The 24,636-nt window shown below is 36.5% G+C and overlaps 2 protein-coding genes across 7 annotated transcripts in view; one reads left to right on the forward strand and one right to left on the reverse strand.

Moving 5' to 3' along the window:
• ERGIC2 (ERGIC and golgi 2) overlaps positions 1-9,162 on the forward strand; it is a 43,895-nt gene extending 34,733 nt beyond the window's left edge. For both annotated transcript variants that reach the window (XM_086401554.1, XM_086401553.1), the window contains 4 exons: positions 1,642-1,739; positions 4,945-5,107; positions 7,794-7,876; positions 8,038-9,162. In XM_086401554.1, the coding sequence (XP_086257680.1) occupies positions 1,642-1,739; positions 4,945-5,107; positions 7,794-7,876; positions 8,038-8,100 (407 nt within the window). In that variant the 3' untranslated portion in view covers positions 8,101-9,162. The remainder of the gene's footprint in view (positions 1-1,641; positions 1,740-4,944; positions 5,108-7,793; positions 7,877-8,037) is intronic.
• Positions 9,163-14,488: 5,326 nt separating this feature from the next.
• FAR2 (fatty acyl-CoA reductase 2) overlaps positions 14,489-24,636 on the reverse strand; it is a 179,043-nt gene continuing 168,895 nt past the window's right edge. For all 5 annotated transcript variants that reach the window (XM_086401551.1, XM_086401549.1, XM_086401550.1 and 2 more), the window contains exons 11-12: positions 17,345-17,472; positions 14,489-16,453 (exon numbers count right to left, since the gene is read on the reverse strand). In XM_086401551.1, coding sequence (XP_086257677.1) covers positions 16,291-16,453; positions 17,345-17,472 — 291 coding nt within the window. In that variant the 3' untranslated portion in view covers positions 14,489-16,290. The remainder of the gene's footprint in view (positions 16,454-17,344; positions 17,473-24,636) is intronic.

Consider the following 24,636-nt stretch of genomic DNA (forward strand, 5'->3'; position numbering starts at 1 on the left):
GGCTCCTCGGTCCATGAAACTTTCCAGGCAAGAATACTGAAGTGGGTTGCCATTTTCTACTCCAGTTCGGCTTATTTATCCAATGGCTAATTCAATTTTGGTTTATTTTTTTATCTTAAGATATTAGTAGAAACCGAAAATGTATCTCCTGGTGGTTATATACTATTATAACTTTATTTTTATTAGTTTCTGTACTATAAAGAACTTTTTTATTTTCCATATTTTATAAAAGGATGCTAATGACTATAAAGGCTATCTAACGAGGTCACTAGCTCATCTATTTTTTTTGACATCTTCTAATAGATATGTTTTACATCTATTTCTGCTTTATTGACTATGCCAAAGCCTTTGACTGTGTGGATCACAATAAACTGTGGAAAATTCTGAAAGACATGGGAATACCAGACCACCTGACCTGCCTCTTGAGAAACCTATATGCAGGTCAGGAAGCAACAGTTAGAACTGGACATGGAACAACAGACTGGTTCCAAATAGGACAAGGAGTACGTCAAGGCTGTATATTATCACCCTGCTTATTTAACTTCTATGCAGAGTACTTCATAAGAAATGATGGGCTAGAAAGAAGCACAAGCTGGAATCAAGATTGCTGGGAGAAATATCAATAACCTCAGATATGCAGATGACACTATCCTTATGGCAGAAAGTGAAGAGGAACTCAAAAGCCTCTTGATGAAAGTGAAAGTGGAGAGTGAAAAAGTTGGCTTAAAGCTCAACATTCAGAAAACGAAGATCATGGCATCTGGTCCCATCACTTCATGGGAAATAGATGGGGAAACAGTGGAAACAGTGTCAGACTTTATTTTGGGGGGCTCCAAAATCACTGCAGATGGTGACTGCAGCCATGAAATTAAAAGATGCTTATTCCTTGGAAGAAAAGTTATGATCAACTTAGATAGCATATTGAAAAGCAGAGACGTTACTTTGCCAGCAAAGGTCTGTCTAGTCAAGGCTATGGTTTTTCCAGTTGTCATGTATGGATGTGAGAGTTGGACTGTGAAGAAAGCTGAGTGCCGAAGAATTGATGCTTTTGAACTGTAGTGTTGGAGAAGACTGTTTAGAGTCCCTCGGACTGCAAGGAGATCCAACCAGTCCATTCTGAAGGAGATTAGCCTTGGGATTTCTTTGGAAGGAATGGTGCTAAAGCTGAAACTCCAGTACTTTGGCCACCTCATGCGAAGAGTTGACTCATTGGAAAAGACTCTGATGCTGGGAGGGATTGGGGGCAGGAGGAGAAGGGGACGACAGAGGATGAGATGGCTGGATGGCATCACTGACTCGATGGACGTGAGTCTGAGTGAACTCTGGGAGTTGGTGATGGACAGGGAGGCCTGGCATGCTGCGATTCATAGGGTTGCAAAGAGTTGGAGACGACAGCGACTGAACTGAACTGAACTGAATAGATATGTGTGTGTGACTTTTATGCTTACTGAGAACTTACTTATTTTATCAAGCATGAATTATTGCTTTCATTGATTCTTTTATAATACTTTTTTTGTTAGACATTGTTATAAATAGCATTAAATCTCAGATTAAATGTATTTAATAAAAGAATGGTATATTTGGAAGCAGTTTCATTGCTACTGGATTGATGGAAAAAACTACATTTTGTTTTTATTCTAGACAACCAGATGTTTCAATATTTTATTACAATTGTGCCAACAAAATTACAGACATATAAAATTTCAGCAGACACCCATCAGTTTGCCGTGACAGAAAGGGTAAGTTGAATCCAACTGGTAAAATGATCTTTTAAATCTTGTATCCTCCACAAATATATTTAAAAGTTTGTATCATGTACATTGTTATTAGATGTTCATAGGACATTTAGAAAAACTGACAAAAAGATAAACATTAAATTTCAAATTAAAAAAAATTTAAATTTCAAAAAACATTAAATTTCAATAAAGTTCAAAAGCATTAAATTTCAAAAAGTAGAATTCTTTTTTTTAACACATACTATTTTTGAAATTATTTTCCGTTATAGGTTTAAAATGAATTTTTTAAAGCATTTATATTTCTGCTACAAAATTAGGTTGAAGTATTAGGTAATGCCCTCCCTCATTTAAAATTTGGAATGCATTGATTGACCTTTTATTTTAAGCAAATAAAATATCAGAAATGGGTACTAAATATATGTTTTAGAAGAAGAAAAGAAGTAGATTTAAAAAATCTAGAATGTTTTCTGTCAATAAACTGTTAAACTATGATATTATTTTTCTCTTAATATCTTAATTTTTGATGTTTTCCTATGTATTGGTATAAGCAGGTTTTTATCTGCCAACAGATTTTCTAATTTCACCATTATTTTTTAATTAATGCACCTACCCTGGGGCATGCATGGTTATTGTGACTCACACGGCAGGTTTAGAGGGTTTTCCTTCTTAAGTTAGGGCTTTGTATTCATCTATTAATAATTGAGAAGAAAAAGGTTCTGTAACCTTAGGGTAGAGTAGCTCTATAAATAAATATTGACAGTGAGGAGCAGAGTTTTAGAATTGGACAGTTTAACAGATTGCTCATCTACTCTGGGACCATATTTTCTTTCTTTTCTTCTCTTTTTTCTTCTTTTGTTTATTTTTATAAGTTATATTTACTTATTGTGTTCAAATATGGTGAATATTCAAATACTAGTGTCCAGAAAAATTCCAAAATTTAAGTGCTTTTAAAAATTTGCTTTCCTCCATATGAGATTTTCCTTTGATAATCTTATGACTTACGTTGATTATGAGCTCAATAACTATAGAATTTTCTTTATTCTTAGGAATCTAAGTACTAAAGTTTTTATGGATGTAGTATCATGTGTTTATAACTTTTCAAATGGTTCAGAAGGGAAAAACCAAGTATATATATATAACTGTGTGTGTGTGTACACAGAGAGAGAAACTAGCTAAAGTGTCTGTAAGTATATATTGTGTTTGCTTTTCTGTATGGCTGGGGAGATACCATTTCTTGCTAAGGTTGGCAACACTGGAAAGTCAGGCAGTCTACACAGTGACAAGGCTTTGGGGAAAATGAGTGATATACATTGCTAAGAAAGTGTAAAGTGGCATAATAGCTTGGAAGGGAGTTAAGCAATATCTGGAAAATGATGTATGCATTTATCCTTTGACATAGCAATCCTACTTCTATAAATTGAATCCAAAGATTAAGAGAACAGAAGTGATGTGTGTATGAGGCTGTTAGTTGTGTTATTTGTAATTGCAGAGACTGGAAACAACCCACATGATACATCCATACATGGGGGAACATGCAATTTTAAAAAGAGAGAGAGAAAAAGATACCTATTTACTGATATGAAATTATCTCCAGGATATAAGTAAATCAAAAAGAAAAACAGAATCCCAGAGCATTTGGCCTTTGTGGGGTGTGTTTGTACTGATAGGGTAACTACAATAGTTGTGTTTCACTGTCAGAAAAAGTAACTGAAGTTGGCAGAATGGATGGATGATAAGGTCAGCACTGACCTTCATTGGTCCTGGACCAAAAGTGAACCGTTATGAGTCTTTTGTTATGTAGACACCATGATCCCTGAAACGACATCATCTCATATAGATGGCGACAGTATATTTATTATTTTGGCATTATATTTAACTTATCAGAACTCTTAAGATGAAGTCATTTTATATTGGAAACTTGATCAATGGCTTATAAGGAAGCTTGTAAGGAATAAGCTTATAACAATAGTTCTGTTGTGCTAACAGGCAAAGAGATTTTGTAGTACCCACATGAATTGCTATAATTTTCCTTCTTATTTGTCTTCTTGAAGCTTGTAGTTTAGTTACAACGTAGTAGAAACAGGTAAGGCTTGACACAAAAGTCGTAACAAAGCACTGGGTATCATAGTTGTTTCATGCTATGATGCTGTTGTTCAGTTACTCAGTCGTGTCTGACTCTCTGCCACCCCATGGTCTGCAGCATGCCAGGCCTCCCTGTCCTTCACTATCTCCTGGAGCCTGTTCAAACTCATGTCCATTGATATGGTCCTCTGTCGTCCCATTCTGCGTTCAATCTTTCACAGCATTAGGGTCTTTTTTGATGAGTCAGCTCTTTGCATCAGGTGGCCAAAGTATTGGAGCTTCAGCTTCAGCATCAGTCCTTCCAATGAATATTCAGTATTGACTTCCTTTAGGATTGACTGCTTTTGAACTGCGGTGTTGGAGAAGACTCTTGAGAGTCCCTTGGAATGCTATGATAGAGATGTATTAGAAGTTTGCAAGCTTGATTTTTGAAGTATAAACAGCATGAAACAAAACATTATTTTCTCACTTAGTGTGCACACTATGGTAGGTTTGTAAATTTAGTTACACTCCTTTCAAGAAAAAAATTTCATATAAAAACTGAACCAGTAGTCAGTCTTTCAAATTAATGCATTCTTTCTTCCTGTGCTATATCTCATATAGTTTAAAATGAACAACAGAAAGTGAAATTGTTTTTAAATTTTTTCAAATGACAAGGAAGTATAATTATTTTGTAAAATCTTAGCAAAGAAATATTACAAAAAAGTATGTTAAAATAGGAATGTATTGGGTTGGCTAAAAAGTTCATTTGGGTTTTTCCTTATGATGCTACAGAAAAACCCAAATGAACTTCTTGGGCAGTGCGCTGATTTTCAATGATTTGGCCAATGAAGAATGTGCCATATAGTTGTAAAGTCTTGGGTTAATAGAAACCTTGTACGTAAAGTGATTTTTTTGAGAAAATGGGAAAGAATGATTCAGTTCTTTTGATTGCTTCAAAAGCCAGTCATACAAAGAATACATAATAGAGAACTTGATCTAGCAGGACAATTCATGAAGAAATTTGGATGTCGTTCTTGTTCAGGAGGGCTGGAGGGCTTCCTGTTGACTGTATGCAAGTAGCCTAATGACGTGAATCCTGTTGTGTCTTCCTTCTCTCTTTCCCCTTCCTTTTGCCTTCCTTTAGGAACGTGTTATTAACCATGCTGCAGGCAGCCATGGAGTCTCTGGGATTTTTATGAAATATGATCTCAGCTCTCTTATGGTGACAGTTACCGAAGAGCATATGCCTTTCTGGCAGTTTTTTGTAAGACTTTGTGGTATTGTTGGAGGAATCTTTTCAACAACAGGTTAAGATTCATTCCTGTTTTTTTTTTTTTTTGTCTAATTTCTAAAAGTATAGCTCACACTCAGTCAAGATACTTTTACTCAAAAGGGGCAAGAAATATATTTTGTATATATTGTATATATATACATTTTCATGTTTCGATATTTAAAGAAGTTTTTCTTTAAGATTTAATTTCAGATGTCACAGATTGTATTGATTAAGTGTTACACTTAAGTTCACTGTATTCAGTGACTTAAGGGAGATTATTTAGTGTGGTTGGGCTTCCCAGGTGGCACTAGAGGTGAAGAACCTGCCTGCCAAGGCAGGAGATGAGAGAGATGTGGGTACGTTCCCTGGGTCAGGAAGATCACCTCAAGGAGGAAATGGAAACTTATTCTATTATTCTTGCCTGGAGACTCCCATGAAGAGAGGAGCATGGTGGGCTATAGCCCATAGGGTTGCAAAGAGTCAGACACAACTGAAGGGACTACACACACAGTGTGCTAGAGAGAGCCTAGAATTGAACCCAGGTTGTGTCGTTTACATGGTGATAGCCCTGTGTCAGTCACCTACATTTTCTAAAATTTTCTCTCTATAAAAAATGGGAATAATAATATCTAACTTTCAAGTGTGTTGTAGGATTAGATGAGAAAATGCCTGGAAGCAGTAGATAGTTTGAACATAAATTTTCTTTTTCAATTAAGGTATTTTTAACAGTATAGAATACAAAATTATATTTTATGATACATTGTACTATGAAATATGTGCAGCCAGCTTTTTAGTTAATAATATTTTATGAGTTCTGATCATTTTGCTTTAAGGTTATGGGATTTTCTTAAAGGTAATCTGAAAGAAAAAAGAAGTGCTATATTGTGAAAGTTAAAGTGTTAGTCATTTAGTCATGTCTGACTCTTTGAGACCCCATGGACTGTAGCCTGTCAGGCTCCTCTGTCCATGGAATTCTCCAGGCAGAAATACTGGAGTGGGTAGCCATTTCCTTTTGCAGAATTGTAATTGTGAAAATTTGAGTGTTAAATATAGAAAGAAAAATAAAATAGAAAGGATAAAGGAAATATTAGGTTGGTGCAAAAGTAGCTGTGGTTTTTACATTGTTGAAATTTACCATTTGATATTAGAATAAATGTGCTTATGTATACATCATTTTAATGTTCATTTCTCACTTTATGTTTTTGGCTAATGACTTATTACTTACTGTTTATTTTATATTTATTTTAGACCATGGAAATGATGTTAGACAAAAAGCAAATTTAAGTGATTTTCTTATTTGAGTTCAAAATGGGTTATAAAGCAGCCAGTCTGACAACTTGCAACAGTGCACTTGGCCTAGAAACTACTAATGAATATACAGTGCAGTGATGCTTCAGTAAGTTTTGCAAAGGAGACGAGAGCCTTGAAGATGAGGAGTGTAGTGGCAGGCCATTGGAAATTGACAGCTTCAATTGAAAGCCATCATTGAAGCTGATCCTCTTAGAACTACAGAAGTTGCAGTGGAACTCAATGTCAACCATTCTATGGTCATTTGGCATTTGAAGCAATTTGGAAAGGTGAAAAAGCTTGATTTAAGTGGCTGCCTATGAGCTGACTGAAAATAAAAAAATTCATTTTGAAGTGTCTTCTCTTTGTCTGTGCAACAAGCCATTTCTCAATCAGATTGTGATGTGCAACAAAAAGTGGGCTGTATATGACATCCAGAGATGACCAACTCAGAAGCTCCAAAGCACTTCCCAAAGCTGAATTTGCACCAGAAAAGGGGTCATGGTCACTGTTTGGTGGTCTGCCACCCATCTAATCCTCTGTAGGCGAAATCATTACATCTGAGGGGTATGCTCAGGAAATCAGTGAGAAGCACTGAAAGCTGCAGCACCTCCAGCTGACACTGGTCAACAAAAAGGGCCCAGTTCTTCTCTACAACAGTGCCCAGCTGCAGGTTGCACAACCAACGTTTCAAAAGTTGAACGAATCAGGCTATGAAGTTTTGCTCATTTGCTGTATTCACCTGACTTTTCACCAACTGACTACCACTTTTTCAAGCATCTTGACCACTTCTTGCAGGGAAAATGCTTCCAAAACCAGCAGGAGGCAGAAGATACTTTCCAAGACTTCATTGAATCCCAAAACATGGATTTTTATGCTATAGGAATAAGCAAACTTATTTCTCATTGGCAACAATGTGTTGATTGTAATAGTTCCTATTTTAATTAAAAAAAGATGTGTTTGAGCCTGGTTCTAATGATTTAAAATTCAGTCTGAAACTGCAGTTACTTTTGTACCAACCTAAATAGTTCCTTTTTTATGCTAACTTCTGTTTAATATTACATGGAGTTTATAGTTTGAAGTATATTTTTTAAATGAATAAATAGCTTTTGTGGTTACTGCTTTATTTACAACAGAGTCATTTAAATTTGTGGTGGTATAAGATACATTAAGCACCTTTGAAAAGATTGCTTTGTCAAGGTCATGAATTATGTGGCCTTCTGATTTTGAAAAGAAGTTCATTTATTTTAAAATCCAATTGTCTTGATATTTTTAACTATGGATGTCAATAAAGCAAACTGTTAACCTTCCTTAACCTAGTCCATTGTAATTAGTTGAGTTTTATATTCTTACAAATTTAGGAAATAAATAATATAGGAAGAAATTTCATTAAAAGCATAATTTAATTAAAAACAAACATTTTGTTGTTACAGGCATGCTACATGGAATTGGCAAATTTATAGTTGAAATAATTTACTGTCGTTTCAGACTTGGAGCCTACAAACCTGTCAATTCTGTAAGTGATACAGTGATTTCCATCCCAGGTCATAGTATCATTGTTAAATATAAATATTAGTTCTTGGTGCCTGAAAGAAATTGCCCAAAATGAAGCATTATGTTTAGAGGAAATAGTGTAAGAAATAAAACTCATACTTTGGTCTTTTTGTTCCTCTCTAGGTTCCCTTTGAAGATGGCCACACGGACAACCATGTACCTCTTTTAGAAAATAATACACATTAACACCTCCCAAGTAAAGGAGAAGAACTTTTTGCCTGAGACATAAAACCTTTTTTAATAATAAAATATTGTGCAATATATTCAAAGAAAAGAAAATATGAATGAGAAGCAGAAATCACACCTAGGGAGAAAAAAAAAGAAACCCAAACTGAAATCCTATATGTTTCGTGTCTGTTACAAATGTTCTAGAAGAAATTATGCAGCTAATCTAATCAGTGAATACGCCCAGCTGAGTATTGCTTTGAACATGACCCCTTCTGATATTTTCATAGCAGATGGGCAGTACTGAAATCAGACCTTGCTTCTTGATGACAAAGAGCCTGAAGGAAGAAGTCAAACCACATCTAAAGAAAATGGCATTGATAAGTGCAAATATTTTCATCTCTTTGTTTTTTTAAAGATATGATGTCAGAATAAAATATGTAAAACATATGGAAAACTAGTCTAGACTTTAAAAAGTGTGGTCAGGTCACATTGTTAATAAAGGAAAAGGTGGGGTCCCTATGTTATAGCCATATTACTGTTAAGCCATAATGACAAGACCATTTATCCAATTTTGGGTCTTAGGGTGGTAACTGCTTTTCTTTAAACCTGGCTATTGACATTTCTGATTGTTCAAGGCAAAGTCATGAAAGACTAAGGTAAATACTTAGAAGGGCAGATGCTGTAATATGTAACAGAGGTAGATGCTGTAATATGTAACAGAGGTATCATTCACAAATTGTATAGTGGGCACGTATGCAGGGATAAGAAAGCACATTGTTAAAAAAAGATGCTAAGTTTCCTAATATGATCCTTATTCTTGTTATAGTTTGGGAACAGGGGATGAGTAATAAAAAGATCCACTGCTAATGATGGAAATTATCAGTTTGTAAAATATTAAGAGGAAAAGTAGCATTTTTTATGTGTTGTGGTAGTGGGCAACAGGGTAACTTAAAAATAGAAGTATGAGGCAAATATTTAAGTAAGACAATGTCAGATCTGAGAGATTATCATATTAAACAGTGTCATATTAAACATTAATATGATTAAATGTTGATCATATTAAACATTTAAACTGTAAAACTGTATTATGAAAGAACTATCTGCATTCAGTGTCCTGAATGTGATTGATTCTGTATTAGATTGTGTTGGTCTAGATTTCTTAACTATTTTAGGATTAATTTTAAATTTCTAGGTGATACAAAAGATTTAAAAAAGAGGGGTATATCACTCAGGTGCTGTTAAAACCTAAATTTGGAATATATGTGCCAACATCATTTTTCCTTTTGTAATGCTTTATAATGACAGTAGAAGAATCATCAACCAGTTCCTCATGGTTTAAGTCTTTTAGGGAAATGGGGAAACAAAAATTCCAGGTAAGTAACAAGACCAAGACTAAAAGACAAGATTTTAAATGGTTTTTAGAGAATAGGACACCACAAGTGAGAATTTTTCAAATTCCTTTCTGTTAAAAGGTAAAAGAGAAAAATGTCCTGTTGAAAGCAGTTGGGGCAGATAATGGAAAGAAGAAGAAATACTGATAAAACTACTTTATAGTAAAGCTTATATAAGAATGCTATTTTGAAAATAATAAGCATCATTGTTTAAAATATACAGTTAATATGATTAAGAGCCATTAAGTTAACTAATATGTGACAAGTTTATGCTTTGAAAGATTTTCAAATTCAGAAAATTCCAAATAATGAATGGCCTTCTCATTATTTAGAAACTTCTGATTTCTTCAGATGTTATTTCCAGTGAAGGTAGACTGGGAAAAGGAATTTTTAATTAGAATTTTAGCTATTTTAGACTGAATGTTGGTTCTGTGAATCTGCTTGTCAGAAAATTCAGTTAAGTTTCAGGGTTATTTTAATAGGAAGAACTATTGATTTAGAATTATTTTCTTTCAATTAGGATTATAAAAGTTGAGTATCTTTAAGAAGGATTTTAAAAATTATTTTGGTACTTATATATGATTTTTAATTGTTACCGTTTTGTTTTCCAAATACCATATTAAAATTGTAATGGTATTAATCTGTCCCATTAAAACTGAGTATAAAAGGAATTTCATTGAAGCAAAATACTACTTTGCCATTGATTTTCATTTTAAAAGTTATGAAAGGTTTTCACCTGAAATCCCTCGAATAGTCAGGGTCAGATTTTGGGCGATCAAAGTATTAAGATTCTGACCAGCCCTTTGTATGATGGGTGATGCCGTACACTTGTGTATTAGGATTTAGTAGCAGTTTTTGACCTCACCAAGTGTTTCTTTTCCGTGGCAGAGAACACTGTACTGGCCTATCTATCTATGCCTCTAGTAGGGGATACCTGAGTTTATTACTCAATTTTTTATTTTATTAGGGCATTCATAGTATCTATGTGTATATATTCCATCCTAAATATTTTAATATTGAGATCTGGAATTATGTGAAATGAGTTTTCTTTTTCATCTGTGTTTGCATACATACAGCCTATAAAAAGAGATGAAATGTTTAAATGAAAAAGATGAATAATTCTCTGCTGCAGTATTTGTACACTTCAGACTACCTCTTGGGAAAAGCTTAACTCAGAATTACACATTTCTAATTCTTGACTTAGATGATTAATATTATGCTTTTCTCATATACATTTTATGATATAAAGCACTGAATTTTTGTAATAAAACTTTACTAACGACAGAGTTTATAATCTTTAATACAAGCTTTGGAATTCATAAAGGAATGACTAAGATCTAATTTTTTTAATGGTATAAAGACACATGTTGTACATTGTCTTTTGATGTCTTAGGTTAGTAATTCAGGTACCAAAAATTAAATGTACATGCAGCTCCTTTGTTTCACAATTTAAAACCTTTAAACTTAAGTTTGAGATGTGTGTATTTTTTAAATTACTTAACCTGAGCCTTAGGATCTTTAAAATCTCATCAGGCTTTAAATTAGTACTTAAGCTCTTCCCTGTCTGTTTGGAGGTCTAGCAAACCTTTAAGCCAAAATGAGTGACCCTTTGTCAGCACTATCCAAATAGATCACTACTTGTTCACTACCTTATGGTATGAAGCCTGGAGTAATATCCAAGTACTATTTATTTATTGTAATTCCTCCCACCCCTTTTGGAATATTTTAGTGATTAAGTCAGCATTATTTTAAGAGTAGGAAACAAAATGCCTTGGATTTTTTTTTTCTTGTAGTTTTTAAAATTGTTTTAACAGAAAGAAAGACAAAAGACTCATTCAGTGTCTCAATTCTAAAGATGGGACTCAATAAAATAAATTGTACAATAATTTTTTGTCCTTTTACGATCATGTACCCCCAAATAAGCCTTAGTTCCTCATATTTAAGCTTCTTTTTCCTCCTAGAAAAACTACAGCAATCTTTATCATTCAGTATCTTTCCTTTTGCTTCAGATGGAGCTAAATTATTGTACCATATGCCATTTATTCTATATTTTTCGTGTTACGAGTGAGTGAGGAAAAGATTTGACTCCAATGTGTCTGACTCTTTGCGACCCCATGGACTGTAGCCTATCAGGGTCCTCTGTCCATGGGATTCTCCAGGCAAGAATACTGGAGTGGGTTGCCATTTCCTTCTCTAGAGGATCTTCACAACCCAGGGATCGAAACTGGGTTTCCCTCATTGCGGGTGGACGCTTTACCATCTGAGCCACCAGGGAGGCCCCAAACAGATTATAATCAGCAAAGCATTTAATGGTTTTGTTTCAGCGACTGCAAGTTGTATTTATCAAAAGACATTAACAATTCTTCCAAATTCATTTATGCTATTTGTGTAATAATTTTAATGTAAAGCCCAGAATGAGGAGGTGTGGCAAAAGGTATACATTGATGTAAGATACATACTACATACTAAAGCAGACCTTCAACAACACAGCATATAATTATGTAGTAAATATTTTGTAAATTCTCTTCTGCTTTCAAGCAACTATACAAATTAATTGGGTGATTTCTTGTATTATACTTACCTTTGATTTCTTTAAGATATTTTTCTAGAATTGGTGAAATTGACCCAACTCCACATCTTTCCAACCCATTTACGATTCTGGCTTGGAACTGATATTTCAAATTAGGGATACACCTAAAATATTAATCTGTTTTATATCAGAGAGCTCTTCTAGCTGTTAACACTCAATTTCAGTTAAGTATCTGTTGTCATATTTGTATCTGCACCTCACAGGGCATTCCTATCTCTCAAGTCAGTTATATCTTAAAATCAGCAATTCTGGCAATTTGTTATATTTTTAAAAGGTAATCTAGGTAGTGAGCATTTTTTCATATATGTATATGGTTCCCAAAACATAATTTTTTAGATTTGCATAGAAAATGTACAGGGGAAAAGTTACACGGAAATTTGCATGTGATTCTTGGAACTTTGAAACATTGATATTTTTAGAAATGTTCAGTTTATTCACTCAGTTGTGTCCCACTCTGCAACCCCATGACTGCAGCACACCAGGCTTCCCTGTCCATCACCAACTCCCTGAACTTGCTCAGACTGGTATCCATCGAGTCAGTGATGTCATCCAACCATCTCATCCTCTGTCGTCCTCTTCTGTTTTCAATCTTCCCCAGCATCAGTCTTTTCTAAGGAGTCAGTTCTTCGCATCAGGTAGCCAAAGTATTGGAACTTCAGCTTTAGTATCAGTCCTTCCAGTGAACATTCAGGACTGTTTTCCCTTAGGATTGACTAGTTTGATCTCTTTACAAGAAACTTGAGGCTGACCTAATTGTTAATGTTCACTATGAGATACACTACTTACTATTAGTCCCTTCTCAAGTCAATTTTACCTTGAGATTCTAAGTCAGTTATTTAAATGAGCTAAAAATTTAAATGAGTGAATTTTATACTAGCTGGAGATGTTAGGTTAGTATAAATTTGTGAGAAATGTTTTTCTGATTTGTGTGCCCTTCTGCCTCAACTTTTTCTAGAATTAACTGCCTCATGTGTTGACTGTTTTCAGTTCTGTATGTAATGTTTGTTACTGTAATATCTTGTGGGTGCAGAATATAGGGATTACCAAAGCTTTTAAAAAGTAACCTTTTCTTTGTACTTACTGTCCCCTTCTCCATCAAAAGTAGAAAGTTCTTATTGGATTGTATATGTTAGGCACTCAAATAATTGTTACTGGTCTTGATATAAAGTAGCTAGGGGTTTTCTTTCATGCAGATACCTACTTTTACAGCTTAATCATCACAAGAGAAGTTTGTGTCATTTCTCTAATACCACAGGTAGAACATTCTTCAGCATGTGTTACAAATTGCAAGTCCATGTGCCTGATGCACAGGTGAGGTCTGTCAATACTAAAACATCATAGAGTTTGGAACAGAGAAAGGTTTATTACAGATTCATACAAGGAAATGGGTGGCTGATGCCTTAAGAAACCCAGTTAGTGAAAGCTTTCAACAAGCCCCTTTAAAAGCAAAAGGTGAGGGAAGGGCGTGGTTAGTTGTTGCAAACTTCTTGGCATCAGATCCTTTGTTCCTGAGGTCAGGTCGTGATCAGGGAACAATGTTCCTGTAAATCTCTACCAAACCAATTTTATTCTCTGTCCTGTTAAGAAAGGGCAAGGTCCCAAGGCACAACTTGCATCCTCCAGGGTCCTGGTCCTGGCTAAGAGGAGGCAGATCTCAGTTGGCAGCTCCCTTAGGTCCAGGTCCCCAAACCCTGCCAAGCTGTCATCTCTGCCATGCACCCAACCCACTTTGCCCTCAGTCTCCTCAGGTTGCCCAAAAAGAGGGGAGACCAGGTCTCACAGACTGCAACCAAGGCAGATGGCTGTGCTATTTGGTAGCAGAGACAGGGATGGGGGGGAGGTTCACTGCTCCTCAAGGTCTGGGCCAAGACTAGTGGAGGGCCTTAGTGAGCGCTCTGGAGCCCTGCAGGACATAGTTCCGTCTGTTCCCTGGGTCCTTCAGTTCACTTGCTGGCCCAAGGCTGGATGAGCTGGAGGGCCTCCAGGAGAAGGCCTGAATCTGCCTTTCCACCTGATGAGCACCACACCACTGACCCTTGGCTGAATCACTTCCCCAGTTGTCCCTCATTGACAGTTACTTGTGGGGCGTGCCCACTGTGGCACTGACCAATAACTGAGCAGGACAACTAACGGTTGTTCATTGACAGATTGCTGCTTGTGGGTGGGGCCCACTGAGGCACTGACAATGACTGAGCAAGACCTGTTGCCTAGTAACGGTGCAGCGTAATGAGGCACAGCAATGGCTACCTGTAAAGGCTGTGCTCATCCTGCTCTGTACGCTATTAATGGTGTCTGAAAAAGCATTATGGGAATGTGTTAATTCATATTCATCTGGTAGTTTCTTTTTATTTTCCTAAGGATGAGGGAGAAGATCTACTGCAGTAGTCAGCAGTTAAAGATACAATACTAGTAGAGGAAATCAGTCTTTAATTCAAATTTTCATTTAATCAAGTCAAAACTGAATGATCAGTGGAATTTATTGAGTTGGTGAAACATAAAATAACCAAAAGATAGTAAATTCTTAGAACTATTATGTGTTGTCCAATTTCATTGAATTATATCTTAATTTCCTTTTTATCATCTATAGTTTTTATCTTAACTCAAACATAATCACAGAAATCTCAAACTGAAGATAACCAGCTGCTTTCTTTCAGAGCTGGGTTTTCTGCCCTGGAAAGTAGTTCACATAACTTAGATGAGATTGAGAAAGACATTGCCCAGAAGAGTCTCCCTGCCCCGACCCCAAATGTGCTTTATGGGGTTCAGAAAAATTTCAAATAATACTGGGCTAGAAGTTGCCCTCACAGCTCTAGTACACTTCTACCACATGAATGTGCCTTTCTGAGTATTAACCAATTATCCCAGGAAGTGAGCCATATGTATAACTAACATTGAATGTTTTATGCTCATATAATTTTCTAGTAGTTATGATTATTTTTAGTTACTTAGGCCCCAGGTACTGTTATTTGAATCATATCCCACGTTTTTAACATGAAGTGCTGCAATCTAAAATGCACTCATCTCTCAAATATGAGGAAAGTTGGGATAACAGTTATATTATTAATATGGGAATCTGAGAACAGATTTTTACTAATTCATTTGCATTATACATAAAATATGTTTAAAACAACACCTGTTCTCTGAACTTCCAGTCACTAATGAAGTCTGTCCTTTTCGGCTGCACATTGTACAGGTAACATTCTGCAACTGGAGTGATCAAGATACTAAAGTCCTGGTGAAAGAGTGAACTTCCCCACAGAAAATATGACTAGCATTTACATTTTTATTTGCAATTTTGCTTTTCTCAGTGGCAAATATCAGGAAAATGGGTTTTTACGTGATTTTAGCCTAGGGCCTTCCTCTAACATTAGTCACTCTAATCGAAGGCCTGGGCAATATAAGCTTAAATATAAGGGATTTGGCCAGTTTAATGAACAAGAGGAAAACTCCTAAGAGGAGGTAATCAGGAAAATTTATGATTCAAAAGATTTAGAATAATAGTTGTCAAATTCAAATTACAAGAACCAATTTTTACTTAAAAGCATAATAATCACCCATAATGAAAATATGCTTGAGCCCTCACTCTATATACATTATTTACACCTCTTGGTTCTCTTCAGGTTTCAGATGTGGGTATAGTGAAGGAAAATGTTAGATGTGAACCCACTTTTCTAATTTCCCAGCCCTTGACCAGGACTCCATAGTATAGCACAAAAAGAAAGCAGAAACCTCCATGGAGAACTGTTTCTCTTACAGCATTTATGATGATGTTGAGACCTTTGTCTGCTTATCTTGATTTTCAGCCTTTATACTAAGTACACTATACTAAATGGTTCCAGTGACAACTGCCTTTCTTGAGCGTGTCTCAACTTCTGTCATGTGTCCTTCCATGTTTATTGAGCACATTAGTCCTCTCAAGGAGAACAAAGCTAAATAAGGGAAGATGGGTGTCCTTTGGTGTTTTATATTCAAGAGCACAGAATAGTGTTAAAGAAACAATCTGGAAACAATTTTTTTCCTAAAATTTGTATGATAATTGGCTAGGATATGACTTCTGTTCTCTCACTGAAATGAAATGAAAATTTATAGTTTAGAAATAAGGATGAATACATGACAGCACATTTGACAGGTAATGATGGGCATATTTGTTACCTAATCTTGAGAACCACAGTTGCTGTTTTAGAGGTATCTGAGAGGTTCCAGACAAAGGGAGATTGCCAAATGTTCTTAGACATTAAGTGTGCTAGATGCCCTAAAGTAGGAGAGGAATTTGTAACAGAAGCTCACGATGAAGAACCACACATTCCGAGCCACCTGAGATCTTGCAATGAGAAGACGCCAGGCGATGAGGAAGAGAGCAGTATTAAAGAGGTAGTGAATATTTCGGAGCCTGGAAACAGACATATATAACCAACGTCAACACAGTATCAAATACCCAACTATGTTACCTAAAGCATAAATGTATCTTTTCCTGGCTATGACCAGCAAATAAGTGTCCTCAGGTATATGGCAGTATCTGATAGCCTTTTGATTTTGATAGCTTTCATTTCCACCATGTTCATTCTGAGTAATCATATTTCTACAATATTCCCCTGACTAGTTTCCCTTTCTCATACCTCTGTGCTTTAACCTGTCTTATAAACACGGCTAATATAAGCTTTCTTAAATACACTTTGATCATGTTACTGTATATCACAAATCACTGATTCTCGTTTACTAGAGGGTAAATTCTAAAGTCTCACCTTGCTTTTCAATTCAAGGTTCCTGTCTGTTTGCAATCAACTTTTCCCATCCATATCATCTCTTCATTAAAAACCCTTTGCTTCTACCAGAATTATGCAAGACTGCTATAATTCTGTGTTCCTTAGGGAACATAGAATTTTTTATTGAAAAAAAATTTCAGGCAGTCAAAGCTATTGAAGAACAGTTAATTGATTTGACCATGTTAAATAGCATCATCAGGTTTCCTGCCTGTTGGGTATTCTTTATATCACATTATGACAGGATATGGTAGAAAAAGCAAACTTAGATACAAATCTGGCTCCTCTGCTTAGCACGTACAGCTTGCCCACTTCCCTCCTTTGAACCTAAATAGTTCTTTGATGGAAATGGGATAACAAAAATACTACCTGCCTCATAGAAGTATGGTGAAGTCTAAATAGTGTATACTAGGACATATAGTATAAAGGCTAGAAAAATATTAACTGCTCTCCTGCTCAAATTTCATGCCTGGTATAAAATGAGCTACACATGCTAAGTACTTAATAAATGTTATACTTACCTTTTTAAGTGTTGCTTTGCTTCTGGGATCCCAGCCATATCCTCTTTCAATAAGTACTTCTTAACTCCTAAAACATAATTTTCAATGTATTCTAACCAGTTCAGCTGACGTACATCAAAGTTGAATACCTGAAAGGCAAGAAGAGATTATGGATTGTCAGAACTGCTGGATGATCACTTTGCACATTTGATGAAGTTTCTTTTATATAAATAAGTGGCATTTGGTTTGGAAGATTTAGGTGCTGCTGCTAAGTCGCTTCAGTCGTGTCTGACTCTGTGCGACCCCAGAGACGGCAGCCCACCCGTCCCTGTGATTCTCCAGGCAAGAACACTGGAGTGGGTTGCCATTTCCTTCTCCAGTGCATGAAAGTGAAAAGTGAAAGTGAAGTCGCTCAGTCGTGTCCGACTCTTAGCGACCCTATGGACTGCAGCCTACCAGGCTCCTCCGTCCATGGAATTTTCCAGGCAGGAGTACTAGAGTGGGGTGCCATTGTCTTGATACCCCTCCAAATGAGATTATTTGAGCTGTTATTTTAAAGGCAGTGATAATATGGATTGCCATGTATATAGAAATATTTAAACATTCAGTTCAGTTCAATCACTCAGTCATGTCTGACTTTTTGTGATCCCATGAATTGCAGCATGCCAGGCTTCCCTGAACATCACCAACTCCCAGAGTTTACCCCAACTCATGTCCATTGAGTCAGTGATGCCAACTAACCATCTCATCTTCTGTCTTCCCCTTCTCCTCCTGCCTTCAATCTTTCCCAACATCAGGGTCTTTCCAAAAGAGTCAGCTCTTTGAATCAGGTGGCCAAAATATTGGAGTTTCAGCTTCAACATCAGTCCTTCCAATGAAAATCCAGGACTGATTTCCTTTAGGATGGACTGGTTGGATCTCCTTGCAGTCCAAGGGACTCTCAAGAGTCTTCTCCAACACCACAGTTCAAGAGCATCAATTCTTCAGCACTCTGCTTTCTTTATAGTCCAACTCTTACAACCAAAATGACTACTGGAAAAACCATAGCCTTGACTAGACGGACCTTTGTTGGCAAAGTAATTTCTCTGCTTTTTAATGTGCTGTCTAGGTTGGTCATAACTTTCCTTCCAAGGAGTAAGCATCTTTTAATTTCATGGCTGCAATCACCATCTGCAGTGATTTTGCAGCCCAAAAAATAAAGTCAGCCACTGTTTCCACATCTATTTGCCATGAAGTGATGGGACTGGATGCCATGATCTTAGCTTTCTGAATGTTGAGCTTTAAGCCAAGTTTTTCACTCTCATCTTTCACTTTCATCAAGAGGCTTTTAGTTCTTCTTCACTTTCTGCCTTAAGGGTGGTGTCATCTGCATATCTGAGGTTATTGATATTTCTCCCGGTAATCTTGATTCCAGCTTGTGCTTCATCCAGCCCAGTGTTTCTCATGATGTACTCTGCATCTAAGTTAAATAAGGAGGGTGACAATATACAGCCTTGACATACTCCTTTTCCTATTTGGAACCAGTCTGTTGTTCCATGTCCAGTTCTAACTGTTGCTTCCTGACCTGCATACAGGTTTCTCAAGAGGCAGATCAGGCGGTCTGGTATTCCCTTCTCTTTCAGAATTTTCCACAGTTTATTGTGATCCACACAGTCAAAGGCTTTGGCATAGTCAATAAAGCAGAAATAGATGTTTTTCTGGAACTCTCTTGCTTTTTTGATGATCCAGCGAATGTTGGCAGGTTGATCTCTGGTTCCTCTGCCTTTTCTAAAACCAGCTTGAACATCTGGAAGATCACAGTTCACGTATTGTTAAAGCCTGGCTTGGAGAATTTTGAGCATTACTTTACTAGCGTGTGAGATGAGTGCAATTGTGCGGTAGTTTGAGCATTCTTTGGCATTGCCTTTCTTTGGGATTGGAATGAAAACTGACCTTTTCCAGTCCTGTGGCCACTGCTGAGTTTTCCAAATTTGCTGACATATTGAGTGCAGCACTTTCACAGCATCATCTTTCAGGATTTGAAATAGCTCCACTGGAATCCATCACCTCCACTAGCTTTGTTCGTAGTGATGCTTCCTAAGGCCCACTTGACTTCACATTCCAGGATGTTTGGCTCTAGGTGAGTGATCACACCATCGTGATTATCTGAGTCATGAAGATCTTTTTTGTATAGTTCTTCTGTGTATTCTTGCCACCTCTTTTTAATATCTTCTGCTTCTGTCAGGTCCATACCATTTCTGTCCTTTATTGAGCCCATCTTTGCATGAAATGTTCCCTTGGTATCTCTAATTCTCTTGAACAGATCTCTAGTCTTTCCCATTCTATTGTTTTCCTCTATTTCTTTCCATTGATTGCTGAGGAAGGCTTTCTTATCTCTCCTTGCTGTTCTTTGAAACTCTGCATTCAGATGGGTATATCTTTCCTTTTCTCCTTTGCTTTTTGCTTCTCTTCTTTCCACAGCTATTTGTAAGCCCTCCTCAGACAGCCATTTTGCTTTTCTTTTTCTTGGGGATGGTCTTGATCCTTGTCTCCTGTACAGTGTCACGAACCTCTATCCATAGTTCATCAGGCACTCTGTCTATCAGATCTAGATTTAAACATTGATCAAGCACACATATTTGGCTTTTAGGAAGTCTTAGCAATTTTAAGGAACTGATATTAGTCTGGTGAAACCTAATTTAATTTCAAGTAAAGGAGAATTATTTCTTAAGAGAGAATAATACATTAGGCACCAAGACAAATTACATATGTTTTTCTTTCCATTAGTAAATTTTGCTGTTTTCCCCTTGGGCTAGCACCCTTTCCTGAAATATCACTACTTCATTTTGCTGATTAAGGTAAACTTTGAGAAGCAATGTCTAAGGACTAACTAAGCAGAATTTATATTCTTATTTACTTTAGAGATGTTTATCCACTCTGTCTCTTGGTATGCCACTAGATGGAGCCCTTCAGAACCATTTAGAGTGGAACACGCAGAACACTAGTGTATTTCCTCCTCTTAAAGAATGCCTTTTCATGTTGCCACCAAAAATCTTAAGAACAAATTTCCTTCTCAAATGTAGTGACTTACAGCATCTTTTAGCGCTTTCCAGGTGGTGCTAGGGGATGACAGAGGATGAGATGGCTGGATGGCATCACCAACTCGATGGACCTGAGTCTGAGTGAACTCCAGGAGTTGGTGATGGACAGGGAGGCCTGGCGTGCTGCGATTCATGGGGTTGCAAAGAGTCGGACATGACTGAGCGACTGAACTGAACTGAACTGAGGTGGTGCTAGTGGTAAAAAACCCACCTGCCCATGCAGGAGACAGAAGAGACACAGGTTCAATCCTTGGGTTGGGAATATCCCCTGGAGGAGGACACAGCAACCCACTCCAGTATTCTTGCCTGGAGAATCTCATGGACAGAGGAGCCTGGCGGGCTATGATCCATAGGGTCGCAAAGAGCTGGACACAAGTGAAGCAACAGCACACACGGTAGGATCTTAAAGACTAGACACGAATGTCAGTTTTTTTTCATTCTTGCTCTTAAGTTCCTATTTTAGTACATATTTTCCCTGGCTTATATTTTATTTCTGCTTTGGTCTTTTACTACATGCATTTACTGCAAGTTACCTCAAATCTTTGTCAAGTAAATTGGAGTATTAACAAGGAAAGCAGATAAGACTAACGAGTTCCAGAGAGGTTCACAGACTTATCCAAAAACTGCTTTCTAAAAGTAATTCTGTATCACTTTGTTTGGATATTTTTATTTTCCACAGTACCACCAAATGCTGCGTATTCATCTATATATGCAGAGACTTTTATTTTTGTTATTTCTAAATTAGATTTCAAAACTATGTTGAATAGTAATGGTGAAAGTGGGCACCCTTGTCTTGTTCCTGACTTTAGAGGAAATGCTTTCAATTTTTCACCATTGAGGATAATGTTTGCTGTGGGTTTGTCATATATAGCTTTTATTATGTTGAGGTATGTTCCTTCTATTCCTGCTTTCTGGAGAGTTTTTATCATAAATGGGTGTTGAATTTTGTCAAAGGCTTTCTCTGCATCTATTGAGATAATCATATGGTTTTTGTTTTTCAATTTGTTAATGTGGTGTATTACATTGATTGATTTGCGGATATTGAAGAATCCTTGCATCCCTGGGATAAAGCCCACTTGGTCATGGTGTATGATCTTTTTAATGTGTTGTTGGATTCTGATTGCTAGAATTTTGTTTAGGATTTTTGCATCTATGTTCATCAGTGATATTGGCCTGTAGTTTTCTTTTTTTGTGGCATCTTTGTCAGGTTTTGGTATTAGGGTGATGGTGGCCTCATAGAATGAGTTTGGAAGTTTACCTTCCTCTGCAATTTTCTGGAAGAGTTTAAGCAGGATAGGTGTTAGCTCTTCTCTAAATTTTTGGTAGAATTCAGCTGTGAAGCCGTCTGGACCTGGGCTTTTGTTTGCTGGAAGATTTTTGATTACAGTTTCAATTTCCGTGCTTGTGATGGGTCTGTTAAGGTTTTCTATTTCTTCCTGGTCGAGTTTTGAAAAGTTGTACTTTTCTAAGAATTTGTCCATTTCTTCCTCGTTGTCCATTTTATTGGCATATAATTGTTGATAATAGTCTCTTATGATCCTTTGTATTTCTATGTTGTCTGTTGTGATCTCTCCACTGTCATTTCTAATTTTATTGATTTGATTTTTCTCCCTTTGTTTCTTGATGAGTCTGGCTAATGGTTTGTCAATTTTATTTATCCTTTCAAAGAACCAGCTTTTGGCTTTGTTGATTTTTGCTATGGTCTCTTTTGTTTCTTTTGCATTTATTTCTGCTCTAATTTTTAAGATTTCTTTCCTTCTACTAACCCTGGGGTTCTTCATTTCTTCCTTTTCTAGTTGCTTTAGGTGTAGAGTTAGGTTATTTATTTGACTTTTTTCTTGTTTCTTGAGGTGTGCCTGTATTGCTATGAACTTTCCCCTTAGGACTGCTTTTACTGTGTCCCACAGGTTTTGGGTTGTTGTGTTTTCATTTTCATTCGTTTCTATGCAAATTTTGATTTCTTTTTTGATTTCTTCTGTGATTTGTTGGTTATTCAGCAGCGTGTTGTTCAGCCTCCATATGTTGGAATTTTTAATAGTTTTTCTCCTGTAATTGAGATCTAATCTTACTGCATTGTGGTCAGAAAAGATGCTTGGAATGATTTCTATTTTTTTGAATTTACCAAGGCTAGCTTTATGGCCCAGGATGTGATCTATCCTGGAGAAGGTTCCATGTGCGCTTGAGAAAAAGGTGAAATTCATTGTTTTGGGATGAAATGTCCTATAGATATCAGTTAGGTCTAACTGGTCTATTGTATCATTTAAAGTTTGTGTTTCCTTGTTAATTTTCTGTTTAGTTGATCTATCCATAGGTGTGAGTGGGGTATTAAAGTCTCCATAGTTTTGGAAGTTTTGGCTACAGCAATCAGAGCAGAAAAAGAAATAAAAGGAATCCAAATTGGAAAAGAAGAAGTAAAACTCTCACTATTTGCAGATGACATGATCCTCTACATAGAAAACCCTAAAGACTCCACCAGAAAATTACTAGAACTAATCAATGATTATAGTAAAGTTGCAGGATATAAAATCAACACACAGAAATCCCTTGCATTCCTATACACTAATAATGAGAAAACAGAAAGAGAAATTAAGGAAACAATTCCATTCACCATTGCAACGGAAAGAATAAAATACTTAGGAATATATCTACCTAAAGAAACTGAAGACCTATATATAGAAAACTATAAATCACTGGTGAAAGAAATCAAAGACGACACTAATAGATGGAGAAATATACCATGTTCATGGATTGGAAGAATCAATATAGTGAAAATGAGTATACTACCCAAAGCAATTTATAGATTCAATGCAATCCCTATCAAGCTACCAACAGTATTCTTCACAGAGCTAGAACAAATAATTTCACAATTTGTATGGAAATACAAAAAACCTCGAATAGCCAAAGCGATCTTGAGAAAGAAGAATGGAACTGGAGGAATCAACCTACCTGACTTCAGGCTCTACTACAAAGCCACAGTTATCAAGACAGTATGGTACTGGCACAAAGACAGAAATATAGATCAATGGAACAAAATAGAAAGCCCAGAGATAAATCCACGCACATATGGACACCTTATCTTTGACAAAGGAGGCAAGAATATACAGTGGATTAAAGACAATCTCTTTAACAAGTGGTGCTGGGAAATCTGGTCAACCACTTGTAAAAGAATGAAACTAGAACACTTTCTAACACCATATACAAAAATAAACTCAAAATGGATTAAAGATCTCAACGTAAGACCAGAAACTATAAAACTCCTAGAGGAGAACATAGGCAAAACACTCTCTGACATACATCACAGCAGGATCCTCTATGACCCACCTCCCAGAATATTGGAAATAAAAGCAAAAATAAACAAATGGGACCTAATTAAACTTAAAAGCTTCTGCACATCAAAGGAAACTATTAGCAAGGTGAAAAGACAGCCTTCAGAATGGGAGAAAATAATAGCAAATGAAGCAACCGACAAACAACTAATCTCAAAAATATACAAGCAACTCCTACAGCTCAACTCCAGAAAAATAAATGACCCAATCAAAAAATGGGCCAAAGATCTAAATAGACATTTCTCCAAAGAAGACATACAGATGGCTAACAAACACATGAAAAGATGCTCAACATCACTCATTATCAGAGAAATGCAAATCAAAACCACTATGAGGTACCATTTCACACCAGTCAGAATGGCTGCGATCCAAAAGTCTACAAATAATAAATGCTGGAGAGGGTGTGGAGAAAAGGGAACCCTCTTACACTGTTGGTGGGAATGCAAACTAGTACAGCCACTATGGAGAACAGTGTGGAGATTCCTTAAAAAACTGGAAATAGAACTGCCTTATGATCCAGCAATCCCACTGCTGGGCATACACACTGAGGAAACCAGAAGAGTAAGAGACACGTGTACCCCAATGTTCATCGCAGCACTGTTTATAATAGCCAGGACATGGAAGCAACCTAGATGTCCATCAGCAGATGAATGGATAAGAAAGCTGTGGTACATATACACAATGGAGTATTACTCAGCCATTAAAAAGAATACATTTGAATCAGTTCTAATGAGGTGGATGAAACTGGAGCCTATTATACAGAGTGAAGTAAGCCAGAAGGAAAAACATAAATACAGTATACTAACGCATATATATGGAATTTAGAAAGATGGTAACGATAACCCTGTATACGAGACAGCAAAAGAGACACTGATGTATAGAACAGTCTTATGGACTCTGTGGGAGA

Source organism: Bos grunniens, chromosome 5 (genome assembly GCF_055505025.1).
Source record: "Bos grunniens cultivar Pamir isolate PY7600 chromosome 5, Bosgru_T2T1.0, whole genome shotgun sequence".
In the NCBI taxonomy this organism is placed as follows: Eukaryota; Metazoa; Chordata; class Mammalia; order Artiodactyla; family Bovidae; genus Bos; species Bos grunniens.